At 57.4% G+C, this 18,734-nt stretch overlaps 1 protein-coding gene across 2 annotated transcripts in view; it reads right to left on the bottom strand.

Moving 5' to 3' along the window:
* The window catches only part of SENP8 (SUMO peptidase family member, NEDD8 specific), a 45,499-nt gene extending 27,672 nt beyond the window's left edge, over nt 1–17,827 (bottom strand). Inside the window, exon 1 of one of the 2 annotated variants that reach the window (XM_069765611.1) lies at nt 17,695–17,827. In XM_069765611.1, coding sequence (XP_069621712.1) covers nt 17,695–17,699 — 5 coding nt within the window. In that variant the 5' untranslated portion in view covers nt 17,700–17,827. The remainder of the gene's footprint in view (nt 1–17,694) is intronic. The other variant, XM_069765612.1, reaches the window with a different exon arrangement.
* Nucleotides 17,828–18,734: the final 907 nt, after the last annotated feature.

Raw genomic sequence — 18,734 nt, 5'->3', positions numbered from 1 at the left:
TCCTGTGTGACCTGCATATAGAGCCTGCGGGACACGTCCTGTGTGACCTGCATATACAGCCTGCGGGACACGTCCTGTGTGACCTGCATATACAGCCTGCGGGACACGAGCACAGTGTGACCGGCATATAGAGCCTGTGGGACACGTCCTGTGTGACCTGCATATAGAGCCTGCGGGACACGTCCTGTGTGACCTGCATATACAGCCTGCGGGACACGTCCTGTGTGACCTGCATATACAGCCTGCGGGACACGAGCACAGTGTGACCGGCATATACAGCCTGCGGGACACGTCCTGTGTGACCTGCATATACAGCCTGCGGGACACGAGCACAGTGTGACCGGCATATAGAGCCTGTGGGACACGTCCTGTGTGACCTGCATATAGAGCCTGCGGGACACGTCCTGTGTGACCTGCATATACAGCCTGCGGGACACGTCCTGTGTGACCTGCATATACAGCCTGCGGGACACGAGCACAGTGTGACCGGCATATAGAGCCTGTGGGACACGTCCTGTGTGACCTGCATATAGAGCCTGCGGGACACGTCCTGTGTGACCTGCATATACAGCCTGCGGGACACGTCCTGTGTGACCTGCATATACAGCCTGCGGGACACGAGCACAGTGTGACCTGCATATACAGCCTGTGGGACACGAGCACAGTGTGACCTGCATATACAGCCTGTGGGACACGAGCACAGTGTGACCGGCATATACAGCCTGTGGGACACGAGCACAGTGTGACCGGCATATACAGCCTGCGGGACACGTCCTGTGAGACCTGCATATACAGCCTGTGGGACACGAGCACAGTGTGACCTGCATATAGAGCCTGCGGGACACGAGCACAGTGTGACCTGCATATACAGCCTGTGGGACACGAGCACAGTGTGACCGGCATATACAGCCTGCGGGACACGTCCTGTGAGACCTGCATATACAGCCTGCGGGACACGAGCACTGTGTGACCTGCATATACAGCCTGTGGGACACGAGCACAGTGTGACCGGCATATACAGCCTGCGGGACACGTCCTGTGTGACCGGCATATAGAGCCTGTGGGACACGTCCTGTGTGACCTGCATATAGAGCCTGCGGGACACGTCCTGTGTGACCTGCATATACAGCCTGCGGGACACGTCCTGTGTGACCTGCATATACAGCCTGCGGGACACGAGCACAGTGTGACCGGCATATACAGCCTGCGGGACACGTCCTGTGTGACCTGCATATACAGCCTGCGGGACACGAGCACAGTGTGACCGGCATATAGAGCCTGTGGGACACGTCCTGTGTGACCTGCATATAGAGCCTGCGGGACACGTCCTGTGTGACCTGCATATACAGCCTGCGGGACACGTCCTGTGTGACCTGCATATACAGCCTGCGGGACACGAGCACAGTGTGACCGGCATATACAGCCTGCGGGACACGTCCTGTGTGACCTGCATATACAGCCTGCGGGACACGAGCACAGTGTGACCGGCATATAGAGCCTGTGGGACACGTCCTGTGTGACCTGCATATAGAGCCTGCGGGACACGTCCTGTGTGACCTGCATATACAGCCTGCGGGACACGAGCACTGTGTGACCTGCATATACAGCCTGCGGGACACGAGCACTGTGTGACCTGCATATACAGCCTGTGGGACCCGTCCTGTGTGACCTGCATATACAGCCTGCGGGACACGTCCTGTGTGACCGGCATATACAGCCTGCGGGACACGTCCTGTGTGACCTGCATATACAGCCTGTGGGACACGTCCTGTATGACCGGCATATACAGCCTGCGGGACACGTCCTGTGTGACCTGCGCATACAGCATGTGGGACACGAGCACTGTGTGACCTGCATATACAGCCTGTGGGACACGTCCTGTGTGACCGGCATATACAGCCTGCGGGACACTGGCACTGTGTGACCTGCATATACAGCCTGCGGGACACGAGCACTGTGTGACCTGCATATACAGCCTGTGGGACACGTCCTGTGTGACCGGCATATACAGCCTGCGGGACACGTCCTGTGTGACCTGCATATACAGCCTGTGGGACACGAGCACAGTGTGACCTGCATATACAGCCTGCGGGACACGTCCTGTGAGACCTGCATATACAGCCTGTGGGACACGTCCTGTGTGACCGGCATATACAGCCTGTGGGACACGTCCTGTGTGACCTGCATATACAGCCTGTGGGACACGTCCTGTGTGACCGGCATATACAGCCTGCGGGACACGTCCTGTGTGACCTGCATATACAGCCTGTGGGACACGAGCACAGTGTGACCTGCATATAGAGCCTGCGGGACACGAGCACAGTGTGACCTGCATATACAGCCTGTGGGACACGAGCACAGTGTGACCGGCATATACAGCCTGCGGGACACGTCCTGTGAGACCTGCATATACAGCCTGTGGGACACGAGCACACTGTGACCTGCATATAGAGCCTGCGGGACACGAGCACAGTGTGACCTGCATATACAGCCTGTGGGACACGAGCACAGTGTGACCGGCATATACAGCCTGCGGGACACGTCCTGTGAGACCTGCATATACAGCCTGCGGGACACGAGCACTGTGTGACCTGCATATACAGCCTGTGGGACACGAGCACAGTGTGACCGGCATATACAGCCTGCGGGACACGTCCTGTGAGACCTGCATATACAGCCTGCGGGACACGAGCACTGTGTGACCTGCATATACAGCCTGTGGGACACGAGCACAGTGTGACCGGCATATACAGCCTGCGGGACACGTCCTGTGTGACCGGCATATAGAGCCTGTGGGACACGTCCTGTGTGACCTCCATATAGAGCCTGCGGGACACGTCCTGTGTGACCTGCATATACAGCCTGCGGGACACGAGCACAGTGTGACCGGCATATACAGCCTGCGGGACACGTCCTGTGTGACCTGCATATACAGCCTGCGGGACACGAGCACAGTGTGACCGGCATATAGAGCCTGTGGGACACGTCCTGTGTGACCTGCATATAGAGCCTGCGGGACACGTCCTGTGTGACCTGCATATACAGCCTGCGGGACACGTCCTGTGTGACCTGCATATACAGCCTGCGGGACACGAGCACAGTGTGACCTGCATATACAGCCTGTGGGACACGAGCACAGTGTGACCTGCATATACAGCCTGTGGGACACGAGCACAGTGTGACCGGCATATACAGCCTGCGGGACACGTCCTGTGAGACCTGCATATACAGCCTGTGGGACACGAGCACAGTGTGACCTGCATATAGAGCCTGCGGGACACGAGCACAGTGTGACCTGCATATACAGCCTGTGGGACACGAGCACAGTGTGACCGGCATATACAGCCTGCGGGACACGTCCTGTGAGACCTGCATATACAGCCTGCGGGACACGAGCACTGTGTGACCTGCATATACAGCCTGTGGGACACGAGCACAGTGTGACCGGCATATACAGCCTGCGGGACACGTCCTGTGAGACCTGCATATACAGCCTGCGGGACACGAGCACTGTGTGACCTGCATATACAGCCTGTGGGACACGAGCACAGTGTGACCGGCATATACAGCCTGCGGGACACGTCCTGTGTGACCGGCATATAGAGCCTGTGGGACACGTCCTGTGTGACCTGCATATAGAGCCTGCGGGACACGTCCTGTGTGACCTGCATATACAGCCTGCGGGACACGTCCTGTGTGACCTGCATATACAGCCTGCGGGACACGAGCACAGTGTGACCGGCATATAGAGCCTGTGTGACACGTCCTGTGTGACCTGCATATAGAGCCTGCGGGACACGTCCTGTGTGACCTGCATATACAGCCTGCGGGACACGTCCTGTGTGACCTGCATATACAGCCTGCGGGACACGAGCACAGTGTGACCTGCATATACAGCCTGTGGGACACGAGCACAGTGTGACCTGCATATAGAGCCTGTGGGACACGTCCTGTGTGACCTGCATATAGAGCCTGCGGGACACGTCCTGTGTGACCTGCATATACAGCCTGCGGGACACGAGCACAGTGTGACCGGCATATACAGCCTGCGGGACACGTCCTGTGTGACCTGCATATACAGCCTGCGGGACACGAGCACAGTGTGACCGGCATATAGAGCCTGTGGGACACGTCCTGTGTGACCTGCGTATAGAGCCTGCGGGACACGTCCTGTGTGACCTGCATATACAGCCTGCGGGACACGTCCTGTGTGACCTGCATATACAGCCTGCGGGACACGAGCACAGTGTGACCTGCATATACAGCCTGTGGGACACGAGCACAGTGTGACCTGCATATACAGCCTGTGGGACACGAGCACAGTGTGACCGGCATATACAGCCTGTGGGACACGAGCACAGTGTGACCGGCATATACAGCCTGCGGGACACGTCCTGTGAGACCTGCATATACAGCCTGTGGGACACGAGCACAGTGTGACCTGCATATAGAGCCTGCGGGACACGAGCACAGTGTGACCTGCATATACAGCCTGTGGGACACGAGCACAGTGTGACCGGCATATACAGCCTGCGGGACACGTCCTGTGAGACCTGCATATACAGCCTGCGGGACACGAGCACTGTGTGACCTGCATATACAGCCTGTGGGACACGAGCACAGTGTGACCGGCATATACAGCCTGCGGGACACGTCCTGTGTGACCGGCATATAGAGCCTGTGGGACACGTCCTGTGTGACCTGCATATAGAGCCTGCGGGACACGTCCTGTGTGACCTGCATATACAGCCTGCGGGACACGTCCTGTGTGACCTGCATATACAGCCTGCGGGACACGAGCACAGTGTGACCTGCATATACAGCCTGCGGGACACGTCCTGTGTGACCTGCATATACAGCCTGCGGGACACGAGCACAGTGTGACCGGCATATAGAGCCTGTGGGACACGTCCTGTGTGACCTGCATATAGAGCCTGCGGGACACGTCCTGTGTGACCTGCATATACAGCCTGCGGGACACGTCCTGTGTGACCTGCATATACAGCCTGCGGGACACGAGCACAGTGTGACCTGCATATACAGCCTGTGGGACACGAGCACAGTGTGACCTGCATATACAGCCTGTGGGACACGAGCACAGTGTGACCGGCATATACAGCCTGTGGGACACGAGCACAGTGTGACCGGCATATACAGCCTGCGGGACACGTCCTGTGAGACCTGCATATACAGCCTGTGGGACACGAGCACAGTGTGACCTGCATATAGAGCCTGCGGGACACGAGCACAGTGTGACCTGCATATACAGCCTGTGGGACACGAGCACAGTGTGACCGGCATATACAGCCTGCGGGACACGTCCTGTGAGACCTGCATATACAGCCTGCGGGACACGAGCACTGTGTGACCTGCATATACAGCCTGTGGGACACGAGCACAGTGTGATCGGCATATACAGCCTGCGGGACACGTCCTGTGTGACCGGCATATAGAGCCTGTGGGACACGTCCTGTGTGACCTGCATATAGAGCCTGCGGGACACGTCCTGTGTGACCTGCATATACAGCCTGCGGGACACGTCCTGTGTGACCTGCATATACAGCCTGCGGGACACGAGCACAGTGTGACCGGCATATACAGCCTGCGGGACACGTCCTGTGTGACCTGCATATACAGCCTGCGGGACACGAGCACAGTGTGACCGGCATATAGAGCCTGTGGGACACGTCCTGTGTGACCTGCATATAGAGCCTGCGGGACACGTCCTGTGTGACCTGCATATACAGCCTGCGGGACACGTCCTGTGTGACCTGCATATACAGCCTGCGGGACACGAGCACAGTGTGACCTGCATATACAGCCTGTGGGACACGAGCACAGTGTGACCTGCATATACAGCCTGTGGGACACGAGCACAGTGTGACCGGCATATACAGCCTGCGGGACACGTCCTGTGAGACCTGCATATACAGCCTGTGGGACACGAGCACAGTGTGACCTGCATATAGAGCCTGCGGGACACGAGCACAGTGTGACCTGCATATACAGCCTGTGGGACACGAGCACAGTGTGACCGGCATATACAGCCTGCGGGACACGTCCTGTGAGACCTGTATATACAGCCTGCGGGACACGAGCACTGTGTGACCTGCATATACAGCCTGTGGGACACGAGCACAGTGTGACCGGCATATACAGCCTGCGGGACACGTCCTGTGAGACCTGCATATACAGCCTGCGGGACACGAGCACTGTGTGACCTGCATATACAGCCTGTGGGACACGAGCACAGTGTGACCGGCATATACAGCCTGCGGGACACGTCCTGTGTGACCGGCATATAGAGCCTGTGGGACACGTCCTGTGTGACCTGCATATAGAGCCTGCGGGACACGTCCTGTGTGACCTGCATATACAGCCTGCGGGACACGTCCTGTGTGACCTGCATATACAGCCTGCGGGACACGAGCACAGTGTGACCGGCATATAGAGCCTGTGGGACACGTCCTGTGTGACCTGCATATAGAGCCTGCGGGACACGTCCTGTGTGACCTGCATATACAGCCTGCGGGACACGTCCTGTGTGACCTGCATATACAGCCTGCGGGACACGAGCACAGTGTGACCTGCATATACAGCCTGTGGGACACGAGCACAGTGTGACCTGCATATAGAGCCTGTGGGACACGTCCTGTGTGACCTGCATATAGAGCCTGCGGGACACGTCCTGTGTGACCTGCATATACAGCCTGCGGGACACGAGCACAGTGTGACCGGCATATACAGCCTGCGGGACACGTCCTGTGTGACCTGCATATACAGCCTGCGGGACACGAGCACAGTGTGACCGGCATATAGAGCCTGTGGGACACGTCCTGTGTGACCTGCATATAGAGCCTGCGGGACACATCCTGTGTGACCTGCATATACAGCCTGCGGGACACGTCCTGTGTGACCTGCATATACAGCCTGCGGGACACGAGCACAGTGTGACCTGCATATACAGCCTGTGGGACACGAGCACAGTGTGACCTGCATATACAGCCTGTGGGACACGAGCACAGTGTGACCGGCATATACAGCCTGTGGGACACGAGCACAGTGTGACCGGCATATACAGCCTGCGGGACACGTCCTGTGAGACCTGCATATACAGCCTGTGGGACACGAGCACAGTGTGACCTGCATATAGAGCCTGCGGGACACGAGCACAGTGTGACCTGCATATACAGCCTGTGGGACACGAGCACAGTGTGACCTGCATATAGAGCCTGCGGGACACGAGCACAGTGTGACCTGCATATACAGCCTGTGGGACACGAGCACAGTGTGACCGGCATATACAGCCTGCGGGACACGTCCTGTGAGACCTGCATATACAGCCTGCGGGACACGAGCACTGTGTGACCTGCATATACAGCCTGTGGGACACGAGCACTGTGTGACCTGCATATACAGCCTGTGGGACACGAGCACAGTGTGACCGGCATATACAGCCTGCGGGACACGTCCTGTGTGACCGGCATATAGAGCCTGTGGGACACGTCCTGTGTGACCTGCATATAGAGCCTGCGGGACACGTCCTGTGTGACCTGCATATACAGCCTGCGGGACACGTCCTGTGTGACCTGCATATACAGCCTGCGGGACACGAGCACAGTGTGACCGGCATATAGAGCCTGTGGGACACGTCCTGTGTGACCTGCATATAGAGCCTGCGGGACACGTCCTGTGTGACCTGCATATACAGCCTGCGGGACACGTCCTGTGTGACCTGCATATACAGCCTGCGGGACACGAGCACAGTGTGACCTGCATATACAGCCTGTGGGACACGAGCACAGTGTGACCTGCATATAGAGCCTGTGGGACACGTCCTGTGTGACCTGCATATAGAGCCTGCGGGACACGTCCTGTGTGACCTGCATATACAGCCTGCGGGACACGAGCACAGTGTGACCGGCATATACAGCCTGCGGGACACGTCCTGTGTGACCTGCATATACAGCCTGCGGGACACGAGCACAGTGTGACCGGCATATAGAGCCTGTGGGACACGTCCTGTGTGACCTGCATATAGAGCCTGCGGGACACATCCTGTGTGACCTGCATATACAGCCTGCGGGACACGTCCTGTGTGACCTGCATATACAGCCTGCGGGACACGAGCACAGTGTGACCGGCATATACAGCCTGCGGGACACGTCCTGTGTGACCTGCATATACAGCCTGCGGGACACGAGCACAGTGTGACCGGCATATAGAGCCTGTGGGACACGTCCTGTGTGACCTGCATATAGAGCCTGCGGGACACATCCTGTGTGACCTGCATATACAGCCTGCGGGACACGTCCTGTGTGACCTGCATATACAGCCTGCGGGACACGAGCACAGTGTGACCGGCATATACAGCCTGCGGGACACGTCCTGTGTGACCTGCATATACAGCCTGTGGGACACGAGCACAGTGTGACCTGCATATACAGCCTGTGGGACACGAGCACAGTGTGACCGGCATATACAGCCTGTGGGACACGAGCACAGTGTGACCGGCATATACAGCCTGCGGGACACGTCCTGTGAGACCTGCATATACAGCCTGTGGGACACGAGCACAGTGTGACCTGCATATAGAGCCTGCGGGACACGAGCACAGTGTGACCTGCATATACAGCCTGTGGGACACGAGCACAGTGTGACCGGCATATACAGCCTGCGGGACACGAGCACAGTGTGACCTGCATATACAGCCTGTGGGACACGAGCACAGTGTGACCGGCATATACAGCCTGTGGGACACGAGCACAGTGTGACCGGCATATACAGCCTGCGGGACACGTCCTGTGAGACCTGCATATACAGCCTGTGGGACACGAGCACAGTGTGACCTGCATATAGAGCCTGCGGGACACGAGCACAGTGTGACCTGCATATACAGCCTGTGGGACACGAGCACAGTGTGACCGGCATATACAGCCTGTGGGACACGTCCTGTGTGACCGGCATATACAGCCTGCGGGACACGTCCTGTGTGACCTGCATATACAGCCTGCGGGACACGAGCACTGTGTGACCTGCATATACAGCCTGTGGGACACGAGCACAGTGTGACCGGCATATACAGCCTGTGGGACACGTCCTGTGTGACCTGCATATACAGCCTGCGGGACACGAGCACAGTGTGACCGGCATATACAGCCTGTGGGACACGTCCTGTGTGACCGGCATATACAGCCTGCGGGACACGTCCTGTGTGACCGGCATATACAGCCTGCGGGACACGTCCTGTGTGACCTGCATATACAGCCTGCGGGACACGTCCTGTGTGACCTGCATATACAGCCTGCGGGACACGAGCACAGTGTGACCTGCATATACAGCCTGTGGGACACGAGCACAGTGTGACCTGCATATACAGCCTGTGGGACACGAGCACAGTGTGACCGGCATATACAGCCTGTGGGACACGAGCACAGTGTGACCGGCATATACAGCCTGCGGGACACGTCCTGTGAGACCTGCATATACAGCCTGTGGGACACGAGCACAGTGTGACCTGCATATAGAGCCTGCGGGACACGAGCACAGTGTGACCTGCATATACAGCCTGTGGGACACGAGCACAGTGTGACCGGCATATACAGCCTGCGGGACACGTCCTGTGAGACCTGCATATACAGCCTGCGGGACACGAGCACTGTGTGACCTGCATATACAGCCTGTGGGACACGAGCACAGTGTGACCGGCATATACAGCCTGCGGGACACGTCCTGTGTGACCGGCATATAGAGCCTGTGGGACACGTCCTGTGTGACCTGCATATAGAGCCTGCGGGACACGTCCTGTGTGACCTGCATATACAGCCTGCGGGACACGTCCTGTGTGACCTGCATATACAGCCTGCGGGACACGAGCACAGTGTGACCTGCATATACAGCCTGCGGGACACGTCCTGTGTGACCTGCATATACAGCCTGCGGGACACGAGCACAGTGTGACCGGCATATAGAGCCTGTGGGACACGTCCTGTGTGACCTGCATATAGAGCCTGCGGGACACGTCCTGTGTGACCTGCATATACAGCCTGCGGGACACGTCCTGTGTGACCTGCATATACAGCCTGCGGGACACGAGCACAGTGTGACCTGCATATACAGCCTGTGGGACACGAGCACAGTGTGACCTGCATATACAGCCTGTGGGACACGAGCACAGTGTGACCGGCATATACAGCCTGTGGGACACGAGCACAGTGTGACCGGCATATACAGCCTGCGGGACACGTCCTGTGAGACCTGCATATACAGCCTGTGGGACACGAGCACAGTGTGACCTGCATATAGAGCCTGCGGGACACGAGCACAGTGTGACCTGCATATACAGCCTGTGGGACACGAGCACAGTGTGACCGGCATATACAGCCTGCGGGACACGTCCTGTGAGACCTGCATATACAGCCTGCGGGACACGAGCACTGTGTGACCTGCATATACAGCCTGTGGGACACGAGCACAGTGTGATCGGCATATACAGCCTGCGGGACACGTCCTGTGTGACCGGCATATAGAGCCTGTGGGACACGTCCTGTGTGACCTGCATATAGAGCCTGCGGGACACGTCCTGTGTGACCTGCATATACAGCCTGCGGGACACGTCCTGTGTGACCTGCATATACAGCCTGCGGGACACGAGCACAGTGTGACCGGCATATACAGCCTGCGGGACACGTCCTGTGTGACCTGCATATACAGCCTGCGGGACACGAGCACAGTGTGACCGGCATATAGAGCCTGTGGGACACGTCCTGTGTGACCTGCATATAGAGCCTGCGGGACACGTCCTGTGTGACCTGCATATACAGCCTGCGGGACACGTCCTGTGTGACCTGCATATACAGCCTGCGGGACACGAGCACAGTGTGACCTGCATATACAGCCTGTGGGACACGAGCACAGTGTGACCTGCATATACAGCCTGTGGGACACGAGCACAGTGTGACCGGCATATACAGCCTGCGGGACACGTCCTGTGAGACCTGCATATACAGCCTGTGGGACACGAGCACAGTGTGACCTGCATATAGAGCCTGCGGGACACGAGCACAGTGTGACCTGCATATACAGCCTGTGGGACACGAGCACAGTGTGACCGGCATATACAGCCTGCGGGACACGTCCTGTGAGACCTGCATATACAGCCTGCGGGACACGAGCACTGTGTGACCTGCATATACAGCCTGTGGGACACGAGCACAGTGTGACCGGCATATACAGCCTGCGGGACACGTCCTGTGAGACCTGCATATACAGCCTGCGGGACACGAGCACTGTGTGACCTGCATATACAGCCTGTGGGACACGAGCACAGTGTGACCGGCATATACAGCCTGCGGGACACGTCCTGTGTGACCGGCATATAGAGCCTGTGGGACACGTCCTGTGTGACCTGCATATAGAGCCTGCGGGACACGTCCTGTGTGACCTGCATATACAGCCTGCGGGACACGTCCTGTGTGACCTGCATATACAGCCTGCGGGACACGAGCACAGTGTGACCGGCATATAGAGCCTGTGGGACACGTCCTGTGTGACCTGCATATAGAGCCTGCGGGACACGTCCTGTGTGACCTGCATATACAGCCTGCGGGACACGTCCTGTGTGACCTGCATATACAGCCTGCGGGACACGAGCACAGTGTGACCTGCATATACAGCCTGTGGGACACGAGCACAGTGTGACCTGCATATAGAGCCTGTGGGACACGTCCTGTGTGACCTGCATATAGAGCCTGCGGGACACGTCCTGTGTGACCTGCATATACAGCCTGCGGGACACGAGCACAGTGTGACCGGCATATACAGCCTGCGGGACACGTCCTGTGTGACCTGCATATACAGCCTGCGGGACACGAGCACAGTGTGACCGGCATATAGAGCCTGTGGGACACGTCCTGTGTGACCTGCATATAGAGCCTGCGGGACACATCCTGTGTGACCTGCATATACAGCCTGCGGGACACGTCCTGTGTGACCTGCATATACAGCCTGCGGGACACGAGCACAGTGTGACCTGCATATACAGCCTGTGGGACACGAGCACAGTGTGACCTGCATATACAGCCTGTGGGACACGAGCACAGTGTGACCGGCATATACAGCCTGTGGGACACGAGCACAGTGTGACCGGCATATACAGCCTGCGGGACACGTCCTGTGAGACCTGCATATACAGCCTGTGGGACACGAGCACAGTGTGACCTGCATATAGAGCCTGCGGGACACGAGCACAGTGTGACCTGCATATACAGCCTGTGGGACACGAGCACAGTGTGACCTGCATATAGAGCCTGCGGGACACGAGCACAGTGTGACCTGCATATACAGCCTGTGGGACACGAGCACAGTGTGACCGGCATATACAGCCTGCGGGACACGTCCTGTGAGACCTGCATATACAGCCTGCGGGACACGAGCACTGTGTGACCTGCATATACAGCCTGTGGGACACGAGCACAGTGTGACCGGCATATACAGCCTGCGGGACACGTCCTGTGTGACCGGCATATAGAGCCTGTGGGACACGTCCTGTGTGACCTGCATATACAGCCTGCGGGACACGTCCTGTGTGACCTGCATATACAGCCTGCGGGACACGTCCTGTGTGACCTGCATATACAGCCTGCGGGACACGAGCACAGTGTGACCGGCATATAGAGCCTGTGGGACACGTCCTGTGTGACCTGCATATAGAGCCTGCGGGACACGTCCTGTGTGACCTGCATATACAGCCTGCGGGACACGTCCTGTGTGACCTGCATATACAGCCTGCGGGACACGAGCACAGTGTGACCTGCATATACAGCCTGTGGGACACGAGCACAGTGTGACCTGCATATAGAGCCTGTGGGACACGTCCTGTGTGACCTGCATATAGAGCCTGCGGGACACGTCCTGTGTGACCTGCATATACAGCCTGCGGGACACGAGCACAGTGTGACCGGCATATACAGCCTGCGGGACACGTCCTGTGTGACCTGCATATACAGCCTGCGGGACACGAGCACAGTGTGACCGGCATATAGAGCCTGTGGGACACGTCCTGTGTGACCTGCATATAGAGCCTGCGGGACACATCCTGTGTGACCTGCATATACAGCCTGCGGGACACGTCCTGTGTGACCTGCATATACAGCCTGCGGGACACGAGCACAGTGTGACCTGCATATACAGCCTGTGGGACACGAGCACAGTGTGACCTGCATATACAGCCTGTGGGACACGAGCACAGTGTGACCGGCATATACAGCCTGTGGGACACGAGCACAGTGTGACCGGCATATACAGCCTGCGGGACACGTCCTGTGAGACCTGCATATACAGCCTGTGGGACACGAGCACAGTGTGACCTGCATATAGAGCCTGCGGGACACGAGCACAGTGTGACCTGCATATACAGCCTGTGGGACACGAGCACAGTGTGACCGGCATATACAGCCTGCGGGACACGAGCACAGTGTGACCTGCATATACAGCCTGTGGGACACGAGCACAGTGTGACCGGCATATACAGCCTGTGGGACACGAGCACAGTGTGACCGGCATATAGAGCCTGCGGGACACGAGCACAGTGTGACCGGCATATACAGCCTGTGGGACACGAGCACAGTGTGACCGGCATATACAGCCTGCGGGACACGTCCTGTGAGACCTGCATATACAGCCTGTGGGACACGAGCACAGTGTGACCTGCATATAGAGCCTGCGGGACACGAGCACAGTGTGACCTGCATATACAGCCTGTGGGACACGAGCACAGTGTGACCGGCATATACAGCCTGTGGGACACGTCCTGTGTGACCGGCATATACAGCCTGCGGGACACGTCCTGTGTGACCTGCATATACAGCCTGCGGGACACGAGCACTGTGTGACCTGCATATACAGCCTGTGGGACACGAGCACAGTGTGACCGGCATATACAGCCTGTGGGACACGTCCTGTGTGACCTGCATATACAGCCTGCGGGACACGAGCACAGTGTGACCGGCATATACAGCCTGTGGGACACGTCCTGTGTGACCGGCATATACAGCCTGCGGGACACGTCCTGTGTGACCTGCATATACAGCCTGCGGGACACGAGCACTGTGTGACCTGCATATACAGCCTGCGGGACACGTCCTGTGTGACCGGCATATACAGCCTGCGGGACACGTCCTGTGTGACCTGCATATACAGCCTGCGGGACACGAGCACTGTGTGACCTGCATATACAGCCTGCGGGACACGAGCACTGTGTGACCTGCATATAGAGCCTGCGGGACACGTCCTGTGTGACCGGCATATACAGCCTGCGGGACACGTCCTGTGTGACCTGCATATACAGCCTGCGGGACACGAGCACTGTGTGACCTGCATATACAGCCTGCGGGACACGAGCACTGTGTGACCTGCGCATACAGCCTGTGGGGCACGGGCACTGTGTGACCTGCATATACAGCCTGCGGGACACGTCCTGTGTGACCTGCATATAGAGCCTGCGGGACACGTCCTGTGTGACCTGCATATACAGCCTGCGGGACACGTCCTGTGTGACCTGCATATACAGCCTGCGGGACACGAGCACTGTGTGACCTGCATATACAGCCTGCGGGACACGAGCACTGTGTGACCTGCGCATACAGCCTGTGGGGCACGGGCACTGTGTGACCTGCATATACAGCCTGCGGGACACGTCCTGTGTGACCTGCATATAGAGCCTGCGGGACACGTCCTGTGTGACCTGCATATACAGCCTGCGGGACACGTCCTGTGAGACCTGCATATACAGCCTGTGGGACACGAGCACAGTGTGACCTGCATATAGAGCCTGCGGGACACGAGCACAGTGTGACCTGCATATACAGCCTGTGGGACACGAGCACAGTGTGACCTGCATATAGAGCCTGCGGGACACGAGCACAGTGTGACCTGCATATACAGCCTGTGGGACACGAGCACAGTGTGACCGGCATATACAGCCTGCGGGACACGTCCTGTGAGACCTGCATATACAGCCTGCGGGACACGAGCACTGTGTGACCTGCATATACAGCCTGTGGGACACGAGCACAGTGTGACCGGCATATACAGCCTGCGGGACACGTCCTGTGTGACCGGCATATAGAGCCTGTGGGACACGTCCTGTGTGACCTGCATATACAGCCTGCGGGACACGTCCTGTGTGACCTGCATATACAGCCTGCGGGACACGTCCTGTGTGACCTGCATATACAGCCTGCGGGACACGAGCACAGTGTGACCGGCATATAGAGCCTGTGGGACACGTCCTGTGTGACCTGCATATAGAGCCTGCGGGACACGTCCTGTGTGACCTGCATATACAGCCTGCGGGACACGTCCTGTGTGACCTGCATATACAGCCTGCGGGACACGAGCACAGTGTGACCTGCATATACAGCCTGTGGGACACGAGCACAGTGTGACCTGCATATAGAGCCTGTGGGACACGTCCTGTGTGACCTGCATATAGAGCCTGCGGGACACGTCCTGTGTGACCTGCATATACAGCCTGCGGGACACGAGCACAGTGTGACCGGCATATACAGCCTGCGGGACACGTCCTGTGTGACCTGCATATACAGCCTGCGGGACACGAGCACAGTGTGACCGGCATATAGAGCCTGTGGGACACGTCCTGTGTGACCTGCATATAGAGCCTGCGGGACACATCCTGTGTGACCTGCATATACAGCCTGCGGGACACGTCCTGTGTGACCTGCATATACAGCCTGCGGGACACGAGCACAGTGTGACCTGCATATACAGCCTGTGGGACACGAGCACAGTGTGACCTGCATATACAGCCTGTGGGACACGAGCACAGTGTGACCGGCATATACAGCCTGTTGGACACGAGCACAGTGTGACCGGCATATACAGCCTGCGGGACACGTCCTGTGAGACCTGCATATACAGCCTGTGGGACACGAGCACAGTGTGACCTGCATATAGAGCCTGCGGGACACGAGCACAGTGTGACCTGCATATACAGCCTGTGGGACACGAGCACAGTGTGACCGGCATATACAGCCTGCGGGACACGAGCACAGTGTGACCTGCATATACAGCCTGTGGGACACGAGCACAGTGTGACCGGCATATACAGCCTGTGGGACACGAGCACAGTGTGACCGGCATATAGAGCCTGCGGGACACGAGCACAGTGTGACCGGCATATACAGCCTGTGGGACACGAGCACAGTGTGACCGGCATATACAGCCTGCGGGACACGTCCTGTGAGACCTGCATATACAGCCTGTGGGACACGAGCACAGTGTGACCTGCATATAGAGCCTGCGGGACACGAGCACAGTGTGACCTGCATATACAGCCTGTGGGACACGAGCACAGTGTGACCGGCATATACAGCCTGTGGGACACGTCCTGTGTGACCGGCATATACAGCCTGCGGGACACGTCCTGTGTGACCTGCATATACAGCCTGCGGGACACGAGCACTGTGTGACCTGCATATACAGCCTGTGGGACACGAGCACAGTGTGACCGGCATATACAGCCTGTGGGACACGTCCTGTGTGACCTGCATATACAGCCTGCGGGACACGAGCACAGTGTGACCGGCATATACAGCCTGTGGGACACGTCCTGTGTGACCGGCATATACAGCCTGCGGGACACGTCCTGTGTGACCTGCATATACAGCCTGCGGGACACGAGCACTGTGTGACCTGCATATACAGCCTGCGGGACACGTCCTGTGTGACCGGCATATACAGCCTGCGGGACACGTCCTGTGTGACCTGCATATACAGCCTGCGGGACACGAGCACTGTGTGACCTGCATATACAGCCTGCGGGACACGAGCACTGTGTGACCTGCATATAGAGCCTGCGGGACACGTCCTGTGTGACCGGCATATACAGCCTGCGGGACACGTCCTGTGTGACCTGCATATACAGCCTGCGGGACACGAGCACTGTGTGACCTGCATATACAGCCTGCGGGACACGAGCACTGTGTGACCTGCGCATACAGCCTGTGGGGCACGGGCACTGTGTGACCTGCATATACAGCCTGCGGGACACGTCCTGTGTGACCTGCATATAGAGCCTGCGGGACACGTCCTGTGTGACCTGCATATACAGCCTGCGGGACACGAGCACTGTGTGACCTGCATATACAGCCTGTGGGACACGTCCTGTGTGACCTGCATATAAAGCCTGCGGGACACGAGCACTGTGTGACCTGCATATACAGCCTGCGGGACACGTCCTGTGTGACCTGCATATACAGCCTGCGGGACACGAGCACTGTGTGACCTGCATATACAGCCTGCGGGACACGAGCACTGTGTGACCTGCGCATACAGCCTGTGGGGCACGGGCACTGTGTGACCTGCATATACAGCCTGCGGGACACGTCCTGTGTGACCTGCATATAGAGCCTGCGGGACACGTCCTGTGTGACCGGCATATAGAGCCTGCGGGACACGTCCTGTGTGACCGGCATATAGAGCCTGCGGGACACGTCCTGTGTGACCTGTGTATGTGGCGTGTGGGCCACGGCACTGTGTGACCTGTGTATGTGAGGCACGGGCACTGTGTGACCTGTGTATGTGAGGCACGGGCACTGTGTGACCGACGTATGCAGGACATGCACAAACTCTCCATTCTAGACCACAGTCCCCGAGCTGCAGCCATTTACTCACTGCATTGCACGGAAGACGTCAGAAGCATGCTCCACTTACTACTGATATTCTTTCCAGCAGTGCGTGTGTTAATGATATAATGAAGACACGCAACTCACTTCCTCTCCGACAGAGGGCGCTTAGTGACGACGTCATGAGCCAGCGCTGCGGACGCTAGAGACTGTGTCTGTGGCTGCCATGTTTGAGAAGTCCAATCTGCTTCTTTCTTTGTAATGTAATGAACTTCGTGAAACCAATAGGTGACGTGTCAGGAATCCGTGTGTGACAGTGTGTGTACTCTGCAGAGACACCGCAGTGTATTGGCCTGGATTAGTAATTCTGTACCTAACACTCTACAGTCACCTCACATGGATTATAGTCAGACCTGACAGGTTATGTGGGTCGTGTTTACAGCATTTGTGGCTTCTATCCACCTTCCCACTTGCTTGTTTTCTCTATCTTCAGTCAGGCCTGACTTCATAGAGCCAGAGAAGGACCTAGAAGAATTATTGGCCCCGCTGTGTCGCTTGTATGTGGTCCCAGCACTCATTTTGTGCCAACCGCCCCTTTAAAGTCCAGTGTCTGCTTGCTCTCTTCTGACCATTAGCAGCTAAGACCAACACTAAGGATATGTGCCCACGTTGCGGATTTTTCTGCACTGTTTTTGTAAAATCCGCAGGTAAAACGCCCTGCGTTTTAACCATGGATTTCCTGTGTTTTTGTGCGGATTTCACCTGTGGTTTTACACCTGCGGATTCCTATTGAGGAGCAGGTGTAAAATGCTGCGGAATCCGCACAAAGAATTGACATGTTGCGGAAAATACAAAGTAGCGTTTCCATGCGGTATTTTCTGCAGCATGGGCACTGCGGATTTTGTTTTCCATAGGTTTACGTGGTACTGTACAACGCATGGAAAACTGCTGCCAATCCGCAACGTGTGCACATAGCCTTACAAGTCTTCTCTGCTGCCCATTGCCAATGGTGTTCAACTGAGACAACCACAATGGCCTCCCTGTGTTCACCATTGGTGGCAGTGTGGATGAGACAACCAAGGCGGCTTT

The sequence above is a fragment of the Ranitomeya imitator genome, chromosome 4, assembly GCF_032444005.1.
Source record: "Ranitomeya imitator isolate aRanImi1 chromosome 4, aRanImi1.pri, whole genome shotgun sequence".
Classification (NCBI taxonomy): Eukaryota; Metazoa; Chordata; class Amphibia; order Anura; family Dendrobatidae; genus Ranitomeya; species Ranitomeya imitator.
This window is presented reverse-complemented; position numbering and strand designations above follow the sequence as displayed.